Source organism: Podarcis tiliguerta (assembly GCF_965153285.1).
Source record: "Podarcis tiliguerta genome assembly, chromosome: 8".
Taxonomy (NCBI): Eukaryota; Metazoa; Chordata; class Lepidosauria; order Squamata; family Lacertidae; genus Podarcis; species Podarcis tiliguerta.
Genome location: NC_139541.1, coordinates 69185410 through 69206982, shown reverse-complemented (window position 1 = coordinate 69206982; position 21573 = coordinate 69185410). Strand labels below are relative to the sequence as shown.

The following is a 21573-nucleotide window of genomic DNA, read 5'->3' as shown; positions in this document are numbered from 1 at the left end:
AATTATTGGAGGCTTTTTGGAAACCATGCCATACAATCCCACAAAGCTTTAGGTTGCAGTTCTAACTGCACATACCTGGGAGTAAGCCCCATTGAATTCAATATGACTCATATCTGAGTAGATTTGTTTAGAATTGTGTTGTTTGATGTTAAAGTTGTCATGGGGACCAGTAGCAGTATATGCAGTAGCAGGGCTTACTTGACCTCCCATTGCCAGCATCACTGTGGCTTATCAGGAAGGGGAGGGTCAATGGATTAGTGAGGCTACAGTAAGGCAAACACACCAATGGTGCCAATCCAGTGCTCCTGCTGGTGCATTTTCATTGCACTGAGCTTGCTGTGGTCTCAGCCCTCCCATGAAGCCACAGTGACAGGAGATTAGGTCAGTGATGCTGCCCCATCCCACTGACCAATACTGGATTTAGTATTGAACAGAACAGCCTATTTTCAGGAGAGTTTTGACAACCCCTTTGGGTTCTTCTTCTTCTTCTGAGATGTCATCTTCTAAGATGACACTGTTCTATATCTGTAAAAGGTTGGAGTGGGATATTTAACATCAAAGTTGGCTGTTTGTAGGTTGTATTCCTAAAAGAGAGACAGACAGATAGACAGAGACACACAGACAACAGATAAACAGAGAAAGAGAATAGTTCCCTGTATGGAAGGAATTACCCTTCATAATCTAAATCAGGGAACTCTGCCAAATCCAGCCTGGATGTTTTTCTTATTTAATTGGCTTGGCATTGTGCCTTTGTATTGGACTACATTTGTACTTGCTGGTGGTTGACATCATCCTGATTCATGTTTGCTGAGCTGAGTCACAGCCACCTTCTAGTTCATTGACGTCTCTGTTAGCGATGGCTCATTTCATCCCAAGAGACCATGACTTATTTACATGATCAAACAACATTACGCACAACAAGGCCTTGTTTAAACACAGGCTGGGAAATCTGCAAGCATGAGGAACCTGTAGGCCACCCAGATGTTCTTGGACTACAGCTCCCATCAGCCCCAGACAGCATGGCCAATAGTCAAGGAGGATGGGAGTTGTAGTCCAGCAATACTTGGAGGGACACAGGTTGCCTATCCCTGACCTAACCTATTGATTGCAGGTGACTCACAAGGTGACTCAGGTGACTCACAAGGAACTGAGACCTTTGCTAACTACCACTATCCATTGTTCTGCTTCGCATGACCAATTATCTATTTTTGGTAGCTTAAACTGTTCAATGGTCCTTGGGAACATTACTTGGCAAGCCAGACAAGTCAAGTGAACACTTCTGGTTTGGCAGTGCATTCACATAAGGGGGTCCATAACCAAGCCAACTCCAAAAGTACTAACAGTTGCTCATAATCCAGCTTGAACCCATGAGCTCAAGACAAGGATTCAAGTTTTGTGTGTATTTGTGCACCATTCAGTTTTCACTTTGCAGAATTTACGGCCTAGGACCCTCGTACCTACGGGACCGCCTCTCCTGGTATGCCCCACAGAGAAACCTACGGTCTGCAAATAAAAACATCCTGAAGGTCCCAGGCCTCAGAGAGGTTAGGCTGGCCTCAACTAGAGCCAGGGCTTTCTCGGCTGTGGCTCCAATCTGGTGGAACGCTCTGTCACAAGAGACTAGGGCCCTGCGGGACCTGACATCTTTCCGCAGGGCCTGCAAGACAGAGTTGTTCCACCAGGCCTTTGGTCAGGGCCCAGCCTGACTCCCTCCTCTGGCAACCTGCACAGAATTTTGCTTAACGGTTGCCATTAATTTGATTTTAATTAATTTTTATAATGGAATGTTTTTAGAATGTTGGATTATTTGATTGTTTGATTATTTAATTGTTGTTAGCCGCCCTGAGCCTAGCTTCGGCTGGGGAGGGCGGGATATAAATAAAATTATTATTATTATTATTATTATTATTATAGCATCATTATTCAGTGTAATGCAAAGTTGTGTGTTGGCGATTACCACATTTTTCTGAATTGTATAGATATCTGAATTATTGACACTGGCCTGCAACCATTGGCCTCTATTCCCCCTCCTTATTGTTTTTGTTCTACATTAGCCCAATATTAAGGGACGCGGGTGGTGCTGTGGGTTAAACTAAGGGGCTAGGGCTTGCCGATCAGAAGGTCGTGGTTTGAATCCCCGCAGCGGGGTGAGCTCCCGTTGCTTGGTCCCTGCTCCTGCCAACCTAGCAGTTCGAAAGCACGCCGAAGTGCAAGTAGATAAATAGCTATTGCTCCGGCGGGAAGGTAAATGGCGTTTCAGTGTGCTGCTCTGGTTCACCAGAAGCGGCTTAGTCATGCTGGCCACATGACCCGGAAGCTGTATGCCGGCTCCCTCAGCCAATAAAGCGAGATGAGCGCCGCAACCCCAGAGTCATCCGCGACTGGACCTAATGTTCAGGGGTCCCTTTACCTTTTAGCCCAATATTGGGCTTTCAAAGTGCTGTATATCGGAATGAATTCCATTACACTCAGTAGGGTCATTCCCCCCCCTGACTATTTGACATACCCGGATTCTTCCAGTTTCCTGTTTGTGGATGGAGATCTTGTACCCATAGACGTAGATGTTGGTCAGACGCACGTAGGACACAGCCTGGTTGCCCCTGTTGTCGTTCTTCTCATCGATAGTGAAAGGCACCAGCGTAGCATCGTTCCCACAGTACTTGGCAATAGTGTAAGAGCAGGTGCCCATGAAATCAAACTTCAAGGTGTCAAAGGTGTGATAGTGTGGGTCCCCCCAGCCCCAGCAGCTTCCTGAGAAGTCTGGGATACATTTGGCTTGGCCATTCTCAATCCTGCATGTTTCCTTTTCTCGGCACTTCAGGGATTTACATGGATCTGAAAAGGAAGGAGGAAATATGAGAAAGTGCTAAATGCTATTTGGGGATGGCAACTATCAGTGGAGAGGTGGAGCTAAGTTTTAGGCATGGCGAAAGACAACAGAACATCTTCTTGCCAGTATATCTGTGCCATGAACAACGTTCAGGGCTGATGTAAATTGTAGTTCAACAACATCTGGAGGGCCACAGGTTGCCCATCACTCTATTGAACGAATCTTTCCTTACCCTTATTTACACATCTCATGACGCCATCTATGGTTTCACAGTTCTCGTTTGCTGCACAGCTATGGGCTTCGCAGATAGCCCCCTGGCCTGGGATGCAATGGCAGCTCTCCTGGCATAGATTTTGCAGAACCTTTTCGTTGGGCTGATGGGAAATTTGGAAAAAAATAAAATGTAGTAGTGATAGAATATGGGCAGAATCAAATCTACAGATGTAGGTGTGTATTGCTGATAGTATCCACTAGGGCTGTACAAAGACCACCCACGGAATGGGAAGAACTGCCCTGTGTGTCCCCAGGGGCCAACCAGGTGTCCTCTGGTGTCAGGGACTGGAATGAAGAGACGGAGGAGTGGTGGAGATCGCCTCCCCCATCTCCTGTAGCTGACAGGGGAGAGAGAGACAGTATTGAATTACAGCCAAGCTATGAGGGAGATAACGAAGCACAGACTGGTGAGCAGCCAAGCTATATGGAGTAAGGAGAAGTAAGAGGGGAGATAGAGCAGCCAGCGAACACTTCAATAGACAGCATAGAGGACCCTCCGTCCCCTAAAATGCAACAGTCGTTAAGGGTACAAGAGCAATGTACGCAGAGACCTTTGGCAACAGGAGGCTTCCGTAGGGACCGATGCTGTTGAGCAAGGGGGAAGGAGGAGGAGCCAGAGTGAGCAACTCAATCATGGAGGAAAGACTGGAATGCTTTGTCTGTTACCGCAGTGACTGAATAAATCATAAGTAAAAGCTTCCTTGTTTCCTCCTGGCACCTTGAAACCATCGGGATTGGAGGGAGAGAATTCCTCAGGCCTGACATCTGGCTGCTTTCTTCCTAAGCCCTCCTGGCTGTTCACCTCTTTGGAGCTTTGTAGGCTACATGACATGTCCTGCCTCTCCTAAACTATCCTGCTGGAGGATTTGATTTGAAAAGGAAGGGAGGTAGATAAGGTTCGGAAAGCCACCTACCTTGAAGTAGCGTCCATTCTTTAAGCACCCACAGTCTTTTGCAGAGACGCAGCCAACACCATTAAAGAAAAAGCCATCATTACACTGGCAGCCCTCAGCACAGGTCTCCGGACATTTCGTAGAGTCTGTGATCTTGGCACAGGAGGTGGCGCAGAGCTGGGCACAAATTTCATAGTGACTGTTGGCGGGGCAGCGCAGAGCTAAATTGGAATAGAAGAAAAACACTCATCTTAGGCAAAAAGATACCCAGCAATACTTAAGGTGACTGGGAAGCTGGAGAATGAAGTCAGAAAGTGTGACTAATAAACTACAGAAAACACAGCCCTGCTGTGCACCCTGCTTGAGTGTTTCTGCCTGGCTAGAATTATTGTTAATTATTAAAAATTCTTATATTAATTAATAAATTAATTTTGTGCACTGCCCTATACCTGCAGGGTGAGCCACAAGATAAAATCATAATATAAAACACAAAATGCATGATAAAAAGAAGAACAAGAACAAGCTAATAAAGCCACTTCCGAGCTTGAGAGGAGGTGGGGTTGCGGGCTTCACGCCCTCCCCACGTCCGTGGGGACTGGCTACCAGCCTCCACGCCATTGAGGGAATCCTTGGCCGCGTCATCTCCCTAGCCAGCCAATTGGCTGGCCTGGGGGAGGCGTGGTTTGTGCTATTTAGCATCAGCTAAATCTCCCTCTTTTGCTGCTGTAGCTCCTCTGGTTTCCCACCCACCCGCCCTTTAGGTTTCACAAGACCTTGCTATGGACTTTGGTTGGTCGCCATTAAGGGTAGGAATTTTTCCACTTGGCAAATTGGCACCAGCCACTTGGTTTTTTCGCCTACCTCGTAGCAAATCGTCACAACTTCCTGGGATTGGCAGTTAGGCATTGGTAGGGGTATTGTTATGTAGATGAGGGGGGAGGAAGCGCCATCACCTCCCCTGGATTGCGAAGGGTAGTCCGGTAAAGGATTCCGGGGGGCCGTGGCCTGTCCGAAGCCTATGGAGGTGAGAGCCTAAGGCATGCCCCCAAGAGGTGACCCTGGGGGAGTTCCTAGTTGATGTGCATCAGCAGGACTCCCCCTACTGGCGGTTAACCCTTCCTGGTCTTCAAGCAAACAGGCTGAAGCCGAATAGTCGGTAGGACCAATGCCTAAGCCAATACCGCTCATCACCTGTAACCAATAAAGTTGTGGCCGTTTTTAGCCCATTCACCTAAATACTTGTGTCATGTGTCGTTTCCACCGGGGGGAGGCGGGAACTCGCCATGCAATGCCCCCTTCTAAGGGCATTGGATGTCAATCAGCCAAAGGCCTAGTTAAAAAGTAACATTTTTGCCTGATTCCTAAAGGTGTATAATTAAGGCAAAAGGCAAACCTCCCTGGGGAGACCATTCCATAAATGGGGTGCCACTGCAGAAAAGGCCCATTTTCGTGTTGCCACCCTCTGGACCACTCATGGAAAATGTATCCTTGAACTCAAATAATGTCTCTTGCTTGAAGGGGTGCATTTGTGTATGCGTGTATATTAGCCTACTGTGCAATGGTACAAATTACATGAAATGTTCCACCCCTGGAAGGTTACATGACACCATAATATAGTCAATTATAGAGGCTCCTACGTTTGATATGAATGTGAATTCCCCAACTTTCTCCCCTTTGGTGCGACCATTCAATATGACCAGGTCCAGCTTGTTAGACAAGCGCAACAGGCACAGGCCTGCATAGTTGCAACCCTTCTCTTTTGAGTGCCTGATTTGTACAGAATGGGCTTCCTCTAAGATGGGTGATGATTCGCGGAAGACTGGCCAATTCTAGCATTTAAGTCGCCTGCCACTATCACTAAGGCTGCAAGGAACTGATTCATCAGTTTGTCAATGTACGATTCCAGCCTAGACCAGATGTTTTTTATCAACTGCTTTCCTCTTTGAGGAGGAAGATATACTGTACATTAATTAGTACCAGGCTATAGAATCTACATCTCATTAACAGGGCTATGGCCAGGTGGTTCAGTGGCTCCAACTTTTCTAGGTTCGCCCTCAGCCCCTGGAAGGTTTCCTACAAGGTTTCCTACTAGAGAATGGCACTTGAGCTGAAAAATTCTCCCCATCACTGCCTTACACTGCTGGCTCTGACAGGAACTCATTCCTAGCCATTCTCAGCACTCTTAGCAAAGTACGGTTGCCAGGGTTTCCTGGGGGAGGTCATAACTATCAAAGTAGCATATGAGGATTTGAAATGTATTGGGTGCATTTGACCACACACACTTTGGACTGTGTCCCAAAGCCATAGGGAGTCAGATCAGACCCTGCTCTCCTTTCACCTCTCCAGTTAAAAGCACAGCACTGCTCAGTCCCCAGTACTTACGACAGAAGGAAGGGCTCCTCCAGGGCTTGACAGAGACCTTGGCCACTTGGCAGGCAGACACATAGCTTTGGACGCTGTCACACAACACCTTGCTGTCCCCGCCACCCAGGCACAGATCGTAGACGCAGTTGCTGAAGTATAGCCTGGGATCAACCTTTCCGTGGCAAGCGCTGAAGGGGCCATCAGATGCAGTGAGGATCCCACAGTAGTGGCGCTGTTTGAAGACCTCCCTTTTCTTTTCCTCGCAGACTGGGCAGTCGCTTCCAGAGCATCCATCTGAGCAAGATTCAACTGCCCCACGGACCTTAACTTTCCAAGCAGCGCCAAACACAGCTACGTCAGAGGCTGTCTTGCCATTGGGGAGCAGGAAGTCATCCTCCTTCTTCCCGTTGTAGTTCCCACACAGGCCTTCCACTTGGTTCTGGTAGGTGCTTGGGACTGTGACTTTTATGTCATAAACCAGGTCGTAGTTCACAATGAGACCAAAGTCAGTTTCTATCAAGACTTCGGTGCCATGCTGATAGACTCTGATCCGGTCAGCAGAAACAGTTATGGGGAGATTGTAGAACAGGCCATTCACCTGGGAGACAGAAACAGAACACCCCCCGGTTGAGTAGGGCTGGCTTCTTGCAGAAATGTTGAAAGAATGTTCATGAAGCATATGCAGGGACCCTATTTTATCCCACTACTCTGATATATTAGTCCAGGCATAGGCAAACTCGGCCCTCCAGATGTTTTGGGACTACAACTCCCATCATCCCTAGCTAACAGGACCAATGGTCAGGGATGATGGGAGTTGTAGTCCCAAAACATCTGGAGGGCCAAGTTTGCCTGTGCCTGTATTAGTCCCTTTCTGGGTGTTATAGACATGAGAGGAAGAGACTTTGTGTGTATGAGCTTACTGACAAATCAGGGGGCAATAAATATCTCTGATAACAAGGAGAGATTGAAGATCTATATTGAGAACTAGGGCAAGAGAGAATCAAAGGAACCTTACCTGATGTTTGAAGTGGTTATCAAAGGACACAATGGAAGTGGGAGGGTTCTGCTCTGAATCACGCCAGTCAGGTGCAAAGCCCAGGAGACTCCAGAGGGCAGCCCCACCATTTCCTTCTTAGAAGACGAGCAGTGCCTCCTACTCACCAAGAGGCCACTGTAGAGGACCATGGGGTGGGGGTTTCTGAGGATGCATCAGATCTGGCCTTCAAGGAGTGTGCAGCAGCTGTTGTTGCTTCTGCAACAGCAGCAGCAGGCAATGCATTTTTGAAGGCCAGATGTGCTGCCCCTATGAATCCTGCCACCTGAGGCCTTCCCTCATGGGTGAGCTTGCCCTGGGTATTGGACTCCAACTCCTCTCAGCCTTAGCCTGCAGAGTCAATTGTCAGGGATAACAGGAGTTGGTCCCATCTGGAGGGACACAGGTTCCCCATCTCTGCTTTAAGTGCTCTGCCCATTCATAAATTTACCAGAGACAGAATCGCAAGACTTTCCCCTCTCATACATGGATAGCTCCCAGTGCCAATCTGATCTTCTGCATAAGCGTACAATCACACAGAAGCCCAGATTTCATTATTCATTCCTCTTCAAGAAAGGAGGGTAAGAATCATGCAAACAGAATGCTATTCACATGGTGGAAGGGAGGGGCTCACGGTGCTCTTTCCTATGATACTCAATTGGGAATACTGAGGCAGGAGATAAATTGGGTTTGGTTTTCATTTTTATGGAAATCTACGTAATTTGTGCTTCCAGAAACCACAAACAAAACAAAACACCTTTCTGAATTTTGCAATGCAGTTTTCAAACCAAATGTGTACTAAAATACGTACAAGTGACCTTTAATGCATACTTTTAAAGCTTCTTATTAGTGAAAACAACATATGAAATGCATCGTGGTAGGGAAAATTGATTGCGACAAAATGTATATTAAACAAATCTGCATACAAAACTTTGCATGTTAAGAGAACTTCGCAATAACGCAGACAGCTGAACTTAGGACTGGAAAAATTAGAAACTGAGAGGAACAGAAATTGGCAGATGTTTTCATGACTAATTGAATGAATGAACAAAGACAATGCCTTAATGGAAACAGGGGGTGGGGATAAGTAAAGATTTAAAGATTGTCCTCCCCTTTTAGCATGGACTCACCTGCACTTGACCGTCCCTGTTCTGTAGTAATGTGAGTGTCACGCTGTAGACCCTGACCGAGACCATCTTGGTGACAGATGCCTTTCCATCCGCCCAGGCCTCATTTTCCACATTGACAATAAAGGGCTTCAAACCTCGGCTGCTTCCGCTGGCCCTAGCCAAGGTATAGGTGCAGGTGCCTTGGAAGTCAAAGGCCAGTCCATCGAAGGAGAGATAGTGAGGGTCACCTGAAGCAGAACAGGTGGCGCTGCCAACTGGGTGGCATTTCCGAACGCCATCTGACAACCGGCATTCCTGATTGGGGCCACAGGAGAATGCAACGCAGCGCACACTCCCCCCAGTTTGGCATGTGCAACGCTCCTGACACGAGGGGTTAAACGTATCTCCTGCCTGGTAGTATTGGCCTTGGTGGAGACAACCGCACTGGAATTCTGGGATGCATCGATCACCACTCAGCACGAAGTCCTTGTTGCACACGCAGTCTTCCTGGCACTTAGTGGGACATGGGGCTGCAACACAGGTCTTGGCGCAGCCACTAGCGCAGAGCTCGTAGTGGCTATTTGGAGCACAAGAAAGACCTACCAAATCGAAGCAAGGTGGTAAAACACTGGCAGGAAGAACATGGCTGAAAAAGCAAAGTTGACCTGCTAAAAGAGGTTATGGGCGGAGGGACATAAGGAGAGCCCTGCTGTATCTCAAAAAGGCTTCCAGCGTTCCGTTCTATTCTCAAAGTGGCCAATCAGATGACAATGGGAAGTCCACAAGTAGGACAGAAGCACAATAGCAGTATCCTACTTGTAATTCCCCTGCAGGGGTGCCAACTTCAATAAAATATTGGGGGAGGGCAGGTAAGCCCAACCCCACATAACTGATCACAGGTTGTGGTGCCTGCACACCATTTGAATGGCAATTACTGGGGGGGGGGCGTTCCCCTTCAAATATTTTATTGGGGGCCATGGAGGGACTTTGGACTTAGAAGAGGCACCGCGTTCTACCCAACATCATATGCTCATGATGTCAAAAGTGTGATCTCACAGGCACTGGGAAGAGGCTGTGAGGCCTGATTAGGCCTGCCACCACTGTGTGGAGCCCCAGGAGGGCCTGACCCCTCAAGATGGGAGGGGCGGTGGCTCAGCCCGGTCCCCACATATTTTGTGTGGGGAGGAGATGTTCTCAACCCTATAGAGTTGGCATCTATGGCTCCTAGGAGTTGGCTCTTGTGTTCCCAGCATTGTATGGACAGTTTGAAGGCAGATTCCAGGCTGTGAACTAGTCTTTGACCTATTACTCTCATCTGGGTCCATGCCCCACAAAACACATTTACATTCCCCCCCCCCCCTTTTGATGATAGCATGTGCAATTCTTCATAGTGAGTGCCTCTACCGATTTACCAAAGTCCCCTGCTCCTTTGCAGCTGATCACTGAAGAAGTGAATGTTTGGCCAGGGGGTCAGGTGGGGCAATCAGGAGCCCCTGGGGCACAGGCAAGGCAGAATTACTTGCTTGGCTTGCCAATACTGCATAAGCAACGCTGTCCTGTCCTGTCCTGTCCAGGCCATGCCATGCCACTGGCCACTACTAGGGTCATTGCTACATCCCACCCATCTGCTTCAAGGCAGATCATCAGCAGGGAGATTTTTGGACATAAGGTTTTACCCAAAATGGCACAGAAACAAAGTTAGTACAGTGGTACCTCAGGTTAAGTACTGTATTTTTCGCTCTATAGGGCGCACTGGCCCATAGGGCGCACCTTGTTTTTTTTTGGGGGGGGGGGATTAAAAAAAATATTCCCCCCCCGCCACGGGGCTGGGGAGGCGAAAGCCTGAGCTTCCCCGACCCCAGCCCCCAGAACAGGCTGCTATCCGCAAGCCTTGCGAGACCGGCGGGAACTCCCGCTGGGCTCGCAAGGCTTGCGGACATCTGCGCGAAGCACGGGGCATGCTCCAGAGCGCAACCCTGTGCTTTGGGCTGCAGGCTGTTGCCCGCAAGCCTTGTGAGCCTGGCGGGCACTCACTCTCCAGCAAGCCTTGCGAGCCCGACGCCTCTCGCTCTCCAGGCTTCAGCGAAAGCCTGCATTCGCCCCATAGGACACACACACATTTTTTGGGAGGGGGAAAAGTGTGTCCTATAGGGCGGAAAATACGGTACTTACTTCGTCCCGGAGGTCCGTTCTTAACCTGAAACTGCTCTTAACCTGAAGCACCACTTTAGCTAATGGGGCCTCCCACTGCCGCCACGCCACCGGAGCCCAATTTCTGTTCTCACCCTGAAGCAAAGTTCTTAACATGAAGCACTATTTCTGGGTTAGAGGAGTGTGTAACCTTAAGCATATGTAACCTGAAGCGTATGTAACCTGAGGTACCACTGTATATATATTTCAGAAGCAAAAGCAGTGTTGGTAACTTTGTGTGTCATTTCAGATAAATTACCATGTTCTCTGAAGATCTGAGGAATTTAAAAAAACAGCTCTGGGCACTTACTGCAGAAGGTGTCCGATCTCCAAGGATAGAGGGTCACCCCAGCTGCCTGGCACGCTGAAGCATAGCTGGCAATGACCTGGCAGATCACAGCTTGTTGGCCATCAAAGAAGCAATAATTGTATACACAGTCTTGGAAGTATCCTTCTGGATCCACTTTGCTGTGACATTCTCTGAAGGGGCCGCTCTTGGCTAGGATGAGCCCACACTCCTTGTTGAGGCTCCGTTGACGCTTCTCGATGGTCAGCCGTGCAGGGCACTCTACCTTGCCCCCCTCACTGCAGCCTGGCACCTCCCGCACTTTCCAGCTCTGACCAAAGGCGGATGGGCTTGGAGCCACTGTGCCATCTTTCATGGTCAGATCATCCTGCTTATTGCCATTGAAGTTCCCACAGAGACCACACAGGGTGCCTTCATAGCTGCTGGGCACAGTCACAGTGGTGCGGCTTTGCCAGTCAAAGGTGACGGTGATCTTGAAGTCTGTCTGGACCACTGCCTCTTGCCCTTTCTTGTATATGGAGATTCTGCCGTTGCCGATGCTGAAGGGCAGGTTGGTCAGCAATCCATTCACCTAGAGCCCATTTTAAAAGGGGAACATTTCAGAAGTGCCTTTGTGCCTTGCCAGTTAGCTCAGTTGGTTAGAGTGTGGTACTGATAATGCCAAGGTCACGGGTTTGATCCCCGTATGGGTGCGTATTCCAGCACTGCAGGGAGTTGGGCTAGATCAGTGTTTCTCAACCTGTGGGTCCCCAGATGTTGTTCTACTGCAACTCCCATCATTCCTAGCCAGCATGACCAGTGGTCAGGGATGATGAGAGTTGTAGTCCAACAACATCTGGGGACCCACAGGTTGAGAACCGCTGGACTAGATGATCCATGGAGTCCCTTCCAACTCTTTGATTCTGTGATACTGATGTATCTGTAGCAGCTTTGCTTAGCCTTATGCATTCAGAACTCCTATCACCTCTGATCCTTGGGAGATCAATACCATCTGGAAGGCATAAGGCTAACCAAGGCTGCTCCAGAGCACAGAGGTCAACAGCAAAACGTATCATTTGGGGTAGGAAAAATTCAACTCTTATAGTCCATCCCCCTACAGTGCAGGATTTTTTTGTCCAACGTAATACTTCATTAAAAAAAAAATACTGCTGGAAAATAGATTTCATATACCCTATTTTTTGCTCTATAGGACGCACCGGACCATAGGAGGGGGAAAACAGGGGGGGGGGGAATTGTCCCCCTTTCTGCTCAGCGCCCCTTCAGCGAAGCAGCAGGAGAAACGGAGCCCCTTCCATTTCTCCTCCCGCTTCACTGAAGGGGCGCTGCGCAGCTCTCCCTCTCTGTGCAACGCCCCTTCAGCAAAGCAAAGCCTGGAGAGCAAGAGGGATTGGTGTGCACCGACCCCTCTCGCTCTCCAGGCTTCAGGTGGGTACAGAGCAATGTCAGGAAAGGATATACCCTGGGGAGATGTATGGCAGGGCAGGGGGTGCACTGTTGGGAGAGTCCTGAGGGCCAGGAAGACTTGGAGGGCTGCATTTGGTTCCCCACCTCAATGATTGGGCATTTGAAACATGCCACAGAGTGTGTGTGGAGTAGACCACACAGATGGAAACACTGAAGAGATGCAAAATTATCTTTGCATGGTTTAGTAAGAAAACTCCTCTAACATACATCTTACATAGTGTCCATAATCATCACCCATCCATCCACCAGGGCAGAGTAAGCTACATACTGCACATTATACATCATCCACAATTGCTGACACAGCTAATTACAGTGACTTATCAGCACCTGCTACACTTCTACACAGCTGTAAAAACTAGGTCAGGACCCTGGCTTTTAAAGTGGCACACATCCTGTGATACAATAACGAACCCTAACATTTAAACAAACTATTCAACAAAACTCACCATGACTTTTGCAGGGTTGTCTCTGCTGATCACAATGGATGCCCCATCAACCTTCACTTCTACAAGCCGGGTAAAGGACACAGACTGGCTGCCTCGACGGTCATTTTGGACAAGCACCTGGAAGTCAACCAAGCCCCTCCGCTTCTCACACAGCGCAGCAAACTGATACACGCAGGTGCCTATGAAGTCAAACTTCTGGCCATCAAAGCTAAGGTAGTGGGGGCCACCGAAAGCAGAGCAGGTGGCATTCCTGGTAGGAGAAATGGTGGTGGTTGGGGAACTCGGGGTTGTGGGGGTTGTGGGGGCAGGATTGCTGGGGGGAGGCTGTATGAAAGGATAACAGTCCTGGACTCCATTCTGCACCTCACACCGCTCCCAGCTTCTGCAGCTTGTTGCCCAACACCTCACATCTCTGGTTTTTCCATCACAGACACAGCGCTTTGTGCATGTCTTGTCTGCCCAGAACTGATCACCAGGGGAGAAGGCGTCCCCCTCGAACACACACCCACAGACCGTAGTGGGAATGCATTCCCCTTCATCCAGCACAAAGCCCTTATTGCATTGGCAGCCCCCCACACAAGGCAACGAGGAACAGTCCTTGGGCCCAACTGCATCGCTGCAGGTGGCCGGGCATGGAGACCCACAGGCTTCATAATGGCTGTTCTCAGGACAGGATTTTGCTGTCAAAAGAGAGAAGATCCCAGTTAACGGTGCAAGATCAAACTATTAAAAGATAGTCCTCGACAGTGCTCTGAATTCTTTTAGCCTAACACGGGTGGCGCTGTGGGTTAAACCACAGAGCCTAGGGCTTGCTGATCAGAAGGTTGGTGGTTTGAATCCCCGTGACGGGGTGAGCTCCCGTTGCTCTGTCCCTGCTCCTGCGAACCTAGCAGTTCAAAAGCACATCAAAGTGCAAGTAGATAAAAAGGTATCTACTCTATCTCTGGCGGGAAGGTAAATGGCATTTCCGTGCGCTGCTCTGGTTTGCCAGAAGCGGCTAAGTCATGCTGGCCACATGACCCGGAAGCTGTACGCAGGCTCCCTCAGCCAGTAAAGCGAGATGAGCGCTGCAGCCCCAGAGTCGGTCACGACTGAACCTAATGGTCACGGGTCTCTTCATTTTTACCCTCCCAAACATAGCCTCATATGCATCTTCCTGAGTTGCTTGGAGGAAGTCTTCTATGCAGATGTGCTAATATACCCTCCCTTTGCCTTCCTTGCCCATATAACTCAATTCCTCTTCTGCTGCAACATGGAAATGGCCATAAAGATAAATAAGAGCAACTTTTCCTGCTGCTGCTGCTACTACTACAACCACCTATATCAGGAATGAGGAACCTGTGCCTTGCCAGATGTTGCTGGACTACAATTCCCATCATTCCTCACTATGGGTCATGTTGACTGGAGATCATGGGAGTTGAACCGCAACCAGAGAGCCACCGGGTCTCCATTCCTGATTTATACAGTAAATTTTGCCTATAATCATGTTCCATGGGGGAAAAAAGAGCACATTCTGTTCTCAAGTACAGAGAAGATAATCAAACTACTCATTCATAGCACAAATTATATGTGCAACTTAGGATACTTACCACAAGAGCAAAGGGCCACAGAGCCATAGCCATCGGCAGATGCACCTCCAAGGATGAAGAGCCCAAAAGGAGCGCTGGGATGCTCTACAGAGAGGGCACTGGCTTCTTTGCCCAAGCTAACTTGACTGAAAGAATACTCTGTTCCAGAGATGCGTGTCCACTTGGCATTTGCAATGGCTCTCTTCTCTAATGTGATCCCATTTGAATCTAAGGTTTTTGCTACGATGACAGCAAAATTATCAAACGCCTTAATCCCATCAATGTGATATGATGTGCAATAGCTTTTTAAAGCAGGAACATTGATGAGGAAAGGGTCATAGTTCTTGCTGTTACCAGAAAAGAAGAAAAGGACCTGGATTCCTGCATTGGCAGAGAAGAAATAGGACTGAGATGGCTGCATTTGAAACTGGATGACTTCCCCAGCCACCGCGCGGCGGGAGCTTGGAGTGGCCCCAGACTGGTATTGGATCAACGTGTTATCTTGGGAAGCAACGACATACACAATGTCAGTCTGAGTTTGGAAGGGCACTGGGGGAACTATGAAGGTGGTGCCCCAGTTGGAAACAGGCAAGAGCTGCTCAGCAACATGGTCGCAAGATGAGAACTGCTTGGCACAGCTGTGCCCACTCAAAACAGCCACGGGCGCAACTGATTCAACCTTGGTGCCAGACAAATCAGCTGAGCTTTGCAGCTGGATGGCTTGGAAGGCTTTGAGGTCAGCAACAAGCCTGCTCCCTGCAGCATAAACCTTCCCTTGGAATGTCACGGCCCCTTTCAGGTGAATAGTGACTTGAGTGGGGAATTCATAGGCTACAACTGCAAATTCCTTGAAAGTGCTTGCCATATCCCCCACTGGTGTTACCACATAATATGATGTGCCCAACTGATGAGTTGGGTACACAATTGTGGTAGCACTTGTGGAGCTCCTGTAATTGTGGGAAACAACCGAGATCTCTTTGTCGGCTTGAATCCACACAGCTCCATCAAAGATGTCAGTCCCCTTCATCTCCAAAGAGGTTGGGACCTCGACTGACACTGTCTGCTTATTGACAGAAACCTTTTTACTGAATGTAGACTTGTTCGCTGTGACCGTGACGGTTGTTGCAGGATGATATCCAGTGATAAGCAACTCAAACTTAGGATTGGGTTGACTTTCCAAGTAGTTCTGAAGGAAGGCTGTGACAAATTCCTCCCCACAGGAACTTGCTCCACAATACCCTGAAAGGCATAATTAACAAAGTGCAATTAACTTGCAGCTTGCGCAGGGATTACGTTCTGGAGATAGTGCATAAAGCTGAAATTCTGTATAGTCAAAACAATCCTCAGAACCAACTCTTCATGAGAAATCTTACCTTTCCAGAACAGTGCACCGACTGAGCCTTGCCCCCCATGTAGAGCAGATAGTTTCTGAGGTCTTCAAGTTGTTTATTGGGCTCTCAGAGGTTCTCACAAGATCTTGGATAGCCCCACAAGATCTTCCAGGAGCCTCCCAAAGTTCAGTAAACAATGTGGAAAACTTAAAAGCTCTTTCCGCACTGGGAAAACCCAACACAGAAAGGTCTTTTAAGCTCTCCACCTTTTGTGCTTTTAATTTGTGAGGTTTCAGATGGTGACCAAACGTGTAAAGCTGAAATTGTGCAAGTTCAATACAGCTCAATACAGTGCTATAATCACATGGTGTTGTAGCATTTGAAATATTATGTACTCCTCTGACTATATTCTTGTAGGACATGACAGTTGTGATAATGGAATCAAAATTATTAATTAAAGGAATCCTTTAATAATGCTACTTGGTTATATCAAGGATGTGGCATTTCAGGAAGATAAACAAAATGGGTATTAATCTTTTAATAACAGCTCACATGCATGACCTAAACATAGGGGGGGGGGAATGATGACGACGATGATTTATTTATACCCCGCCCATCTGGCTGGGTTTCCCCAGACACTCTGGGCAGCTCTGAACAGAGCATTTTATGCAGCTCTCTACACAAACCACTGCAAGCAAAGTGACTTCTAAGCATCTGAATTAGAAACCTGGATGATTAAATTTTGGGATTTAATAAAGATGGCAAAATGTAAAGATATAATCAGGGCCAGGAAAGGGAGGCAAAGAGATAATTGCTTTATTGAAAAACTGAGGGTTTTAAAAAAATGTCATATGGGAATGAAACAACAACAACAACAACAACAACAACTTATTATTTATACACCACCCATGTGGCTAGGTTTCCCCAGTCACTCTGGGTGGCTTCCAACAAATGTTTAAAAATACATTAAAACATCAGTATAGAACATGATGGAAGTATGGAAGATGACTTGAACCCTGAAATGTTCAACACTCTGCTACAAACACCAAGCCTTAACAGATGAATAATTGCTGCCTCTTATCTGTTAAAGCTTGGTGTTCATAGCAGAGTGTTAAGTGACCTGAAGAAAGACACACTGCAGAGTTATACTTTGTAACTACTTGGCTGCAGGGATGAAGAACTGGTGAGCTCCAGATTCTAATGGACTACCACTATCATCCCTGAATATTGGCTGTGCTGTCTGGGGCTGATCATTATTACTATTCCCACCCTCTGGACCTCTCATGGAGGAGGTGGCCCATGAAGAAGGGCCTCAGATTATGATCACAGGGTCTGGGAGCTGAGCATCATCGGCCATAGGGTCCCCACCACTGCAGGGGAAGGGCATGTTTTTCCCCACAACAAACAGGATATCGGGCTCTGTGCCAGATATCCATCACCATACACTGTATGCTTTTGTCAAGGGGAATTTGCCAGGCTCTGAGTGAGTTACTGTCCTGCCAACATCTCTAATTGCCCCAAAGAGGTCACACCCACACCATGCGTCTGTAGTACCCTTATACAGTGGTACCTCTAGTTATGAACTTAATTCGTTCCAGAGGTCTGTTCTTAACCTGAAACACTTCTTAACTAGAGGCGTGCTTTTGCTAATGGGGCCTCTTACTGCTGCTGTGCCGCCGGCACACAATTTCCGTTCTCATCCTGGGGCAAAGTTTTCAACTCTTCCAGGTTAGCAGAGTTTGTAACCTGAAGCGTTTGTAACCTAAGGCATTTGTAACTTGAGGTACCACTGTACTACTGTTAGTTATGGCTTCCCCCAAAGAATCCTGGGAACTGTCATTTATATATTCTAAGAGTGCTGGGACTCGTACCAGGCGTACCAGGCTGGGACTCTGTGAGGCGTAGGGTATGCAGTTCAATTGTTCTTTGGGAGAGAGTTGTGACCAGGTACAAAACTGGAAGGAGTGTCTGCCCAGATGGGTCAACCTGCAAGTTCATAGTTAATTCCAAACTCACCACATAGGAGTGCCAACCAGGTCCAAAGCAGTAGCTGTTTCCTTGCCATGGCTACAAGAAAGCAAAATAAAGTAGTTCAGATATTATGATTCAGGGTATAATTCAGTCCCCACCAACCTACCCTGGCTCTGACCATCTGGTTCAAGCATCTCCTTTTACCTAACACTGGTAAACTCCACTCCCCAAAGCTCTTGGCAGTAAAGAAATATGTATTTGTTTATGTCAGTCTGCATTTCTTGGTACAGAAAGTATTGATCTGATGTGTAGAGATCTTTCCTATTCTAATTCATTCAAAAGGGTTCTGGGAGCTTCTATGTGTGAAAGAAACTGGTGCTGACATGTAAGTTTCTATTCTGCCTAGAAACAAGCAGACGCTCCATGATGTTTGGGTTATTGCTTCAGAGAAGCTGAGTACAGCTGGCTTAAACTGGTTCTGTTATCTTTTTCTGTCAAGGTCATGCTGGCTATACTAATAAGACCAGAAGGAGCCTGGGTTTCACTTTCTATCTCTCTTTCCTTCTGGTGTGGTGTTCTGTACATAGTATGCTTCATGTTATGGTTTTAGTCTTACTATAAGTTATTGTAAATTTAAGTTAAGTCTGTTGCAACTGGATTTCTTATTGATGGTGCCAATCCTGAATGTATTGGACCTGTGACCATTACGCTCATTTGCTTTCAGCAGCAGTAAAGCTCTGCTGGATGAAATATTAATCGCCTCTGGTCTATTTTGGGAGGAATCCTGCAATGTGTATTACGGTAAGTTTTTACCCTGCTAAAAGTTTTTACCCTGCTATACATTGGAATCTCCCCTATTCAAACTGAAGTCTGACTTGGGCGAGGTCAGTGATTTGTGGGGAATTGTACCAATCAGGAGGCAAGAGACGGAGGCAGAAGAAGCTTCAGAGCTGGAGGGTGGAGCACTGTATTGATCAGAGGAAAAGAAGGAGGAAGCAGGGCAGGCAAGTGAAGGGCCAGGTACTTCCCCACCCAATCCTGAAGCACTTGAACCAGAACCAGGAGGCTTCTCTACTGCTCCAAGAAGAAGTCTCTCTATCAAATATTTATCTACGTGGGGCTTTGAAGGTGAGCCAGAAACTGCAACTAATCCAGAATGCGGCAGCTAAACTGGTGACTGGGAGTGGCCACCGAGACCACATAACATTGGTCCTGAAAGACCTACATTGGCTCCCAGTAAGTTTCCGAGCACAATTCAAAGTGTTGGTGCTGACCTTTAAAGCCCTAAATGGCCTCAGCCCAGTATACCTGAAGGAGCGTCTCCACCCCTATCTTTCAGTCCGGACACTGAGGTCCAGCTCTAAGGGCCTTCTGGCGGTTCCCTCACTGCGAGAAGCCAAGTTACAGGGAACCAGGCAGAGGACCTTCTCAGTAGTGGCACCCGCCCTATGGAACATGCTCCCATCAGATGTCATGGAAATAAACAACTCACTGACTTTTAGAAGACATGTGAAGGCAGCCCTGTTTAGGGAAGTTTTTAATGTTTGATGTTGTTGCTTTTTTATTATTGTTAGTGGTGTTCTGTTGGGAGCCGCCCAAAGTGGGCGGGGTATAACTAATAAATTGTTGTTGTTGCTAAAATATAAAAGAATATTTACTTCACTTATTTATCACAATGGTGTAAAACAATACATGCAGGTACGACAAAACATAGGATACCATAAAAGAATACAAAATCATAAAAAGACTGTTTTTTAAAAAAGAAAATGTAATGAATAAAGCCTAAAAAGTGTCTTCTTTATAAAATAAATGTTCATAAATGTACAAGGCAAACACATATAAACCACATGTCTGAAATAGTACAGGAGAACAATCCTGAAGCCATTTTGACTCTCCCAAATTGACCTCAAATATTTCTCTGCAAGGAGAAAGGAAATGGGAAAAGCTTTCCAATTGTCTTTGGACTGTAGGGGCTTACACCTCCCTGTAAATATAGTCTGGCAAATATCTGTTAAGCTGAGCAACACTATCAATATCAGTATCTGAAGAAGTGGGCATGCACACAAAAGCTCATGCCAATAACAAACTTAGTTGGTCTCTAAGGTGCTACTGGAAGGGATGTTTTTATCAATATGCGTAAGAGATTCAGGAACTAAGTATTTACCATCTCAAAGGAATGGCCTGGCTACCCAGAAAAGGCAATCAGATAAGACATTATCAGGTATCCTGGCAGACAGGAGAGAAGCAACACACTCAAATTTCTGCTGGGGACCACCTCTTTCTGTGATGTATGTGTGATATTTTGGGGGGTGGTCTTGAGCTACAGGGCAGGCAATTTCAAAAGTCTGTGTAAGAGCTTGCACACCAATGTTCTGGGTTCCTCTCCTCCCTCCCTGCATGGGGTGAGTGGGGGACCCTGCTGCAACAGTTTAATAAAGATCATGCTTACTAGCTGCTTTGCTGCTCAATATTCTCTGGTTGGCCTCTGTTATTTTTTCCTACCAATAGAAAACTTACATAAGGACTCTGTAGGGCTCTTGGATACTCCATAAGGGGAAAAGGAGCAGTTTTTTCCTTATAACAGTGTCCTCAAGAGACAGCAGTGGATTTAGGGAACCTCAGGGGTGTCACAGAGGGGTGCCACTACTAGGAGGTAGAATGGAAGGCGAGAGGCAGGGTATTTAAATACAAATGTATGTGAAAGTACAAAGGAACTGACATGAATGGGCAAATGCAGAACAGACAGGGACCTTTACTATTCTTACTGTGCCATTCACACACTAATAGCTGTTTTCCTCTATCACCTCAACCCCAACCTTCATGGCGTTCTTGGCAGTAGGTTACTTCACTCTGCTGCATGGCATAACCGCAAAGCAAAATCAGTTTGCCCTTCTTTCAGGGCCACACTCCTACAGGAGCCAGGTGACTCGCGCCAGAGTGAACGCCACCCCAAAAAATGCACCTTTTGGGAGCCATGCTCTTGCAGGAGCCAAAATGGGAGATCCCAGGATCCAATCAGAAGTCAAGATGGCTTCTGTAATTCTGGGGTGTCCCAGTCAAATCGGGACAGTTAGCAGTATGGCCATGATAGGGAGAGCCCTGATGTGAATCGTTGCGAGGTTGCTCAGTATTCCCAAGCTCAATTCTTCTTCTTGTCTCTAGTTTCATATCTGTGGCTCTCTGGGCCTGGCCACCCTCCAGAATGCATAGGTTTAAATGATGTGGCATGATGCCAAAGACGCAACTGGAGATGGAAATCTGTGCTTGTGGCTGTCGCGGAGGAAAGGAAGAGTGAGTTTTATTAGGCTAGTGAAATGTAGTAATGTTTTCCCAGGACTGAGTAATTAACTAGTCTGCATGCTTCGTTAGCTCTGGAATAAATGGCCCTGCAACAACGGCCTGATAACAAGGAAACTGTTGGACTTCAGTGGAGAAGCATACAGGCAGAGAATGCTTTTTCTGCAGTGTGGGCTGGCACCAAAGATGGTTTGTGGTAAACTTGCCCCCAGCCGCTCGCTCCTCCCTCACCTGTCTTTGCTCTCCGGCCAGATCAGGTTTCTTGAGCAGGGCTGGCAGGCAAGTTTACGTTTTACAGAAACAGGACAAAATAACACCGGTAAGGCTGCCACCACTCCCTTTGTCCCGGGGAACCCAGAGCCACAACCCAGGGAGAAGGCTGTGCCCTGTTATTGCTGGTTACCCCCACTCCACAAGTTGTATCCACAGACTTGCAGACAGAAATGCTACGGTAGAGCACAACCAAGCGTAAGGCTAGGAATTAGCTTTTCCCCCCA

General features: G+C 47.4%; 1 protein-coding gene across 1 annotated transcript in view; it reads right to left on the bottom strand.

Moving 5' to 3' along the window:
* The window catches only part of LOC310684165 (IgGFc-binding protein-like), a 38964-nt gene that overhangs the window by 15371 nt on the left and 2020 nt on the right, over nucleotides 1–21573 (bottom strand). The window contains exons 2-10 of the mRNA XM_083454669.1: nucleotides 17825–17875; nucleotides 14499–15716; nucleotides 12910–13589; nucleotides 11003–11570; nucleotides 8524–9101; nucleotides 6379–6958; nucleotides 4018–4217; nucleotides 3063–3204; nucleotides 2507–2835 (exon numbers count right to left, since the gene is read on the bottom strand). Of these exons, the coding sequence (XP_083310795.1) occupies nucleotides 2507–2835; nucleotides 3063–3204; nucleotides 4018–4217; nucleotides 6379–6958; nucleotides 8524–9101; nucleotides 11003–11570; nucleotides 12910–13589; nucleotides 14499–15716; nucleotides 17825–17873 (4344 nt within the window). The 5' untranslated portion in view covers nucleotides 17874–17875. The remainder of the gene's footprint in view (nucleotides 1–2506; nucleotides 2836–3062; nucleotides 3205–4017; nucleotides 4218–6378; nucleotides 6959–8523; nucleotides 9102–11002; nucleotides 11571–12909; nucleotides 13590–14498; nucleotides 15717–17824; nucleotides 17876–21573) is intronic.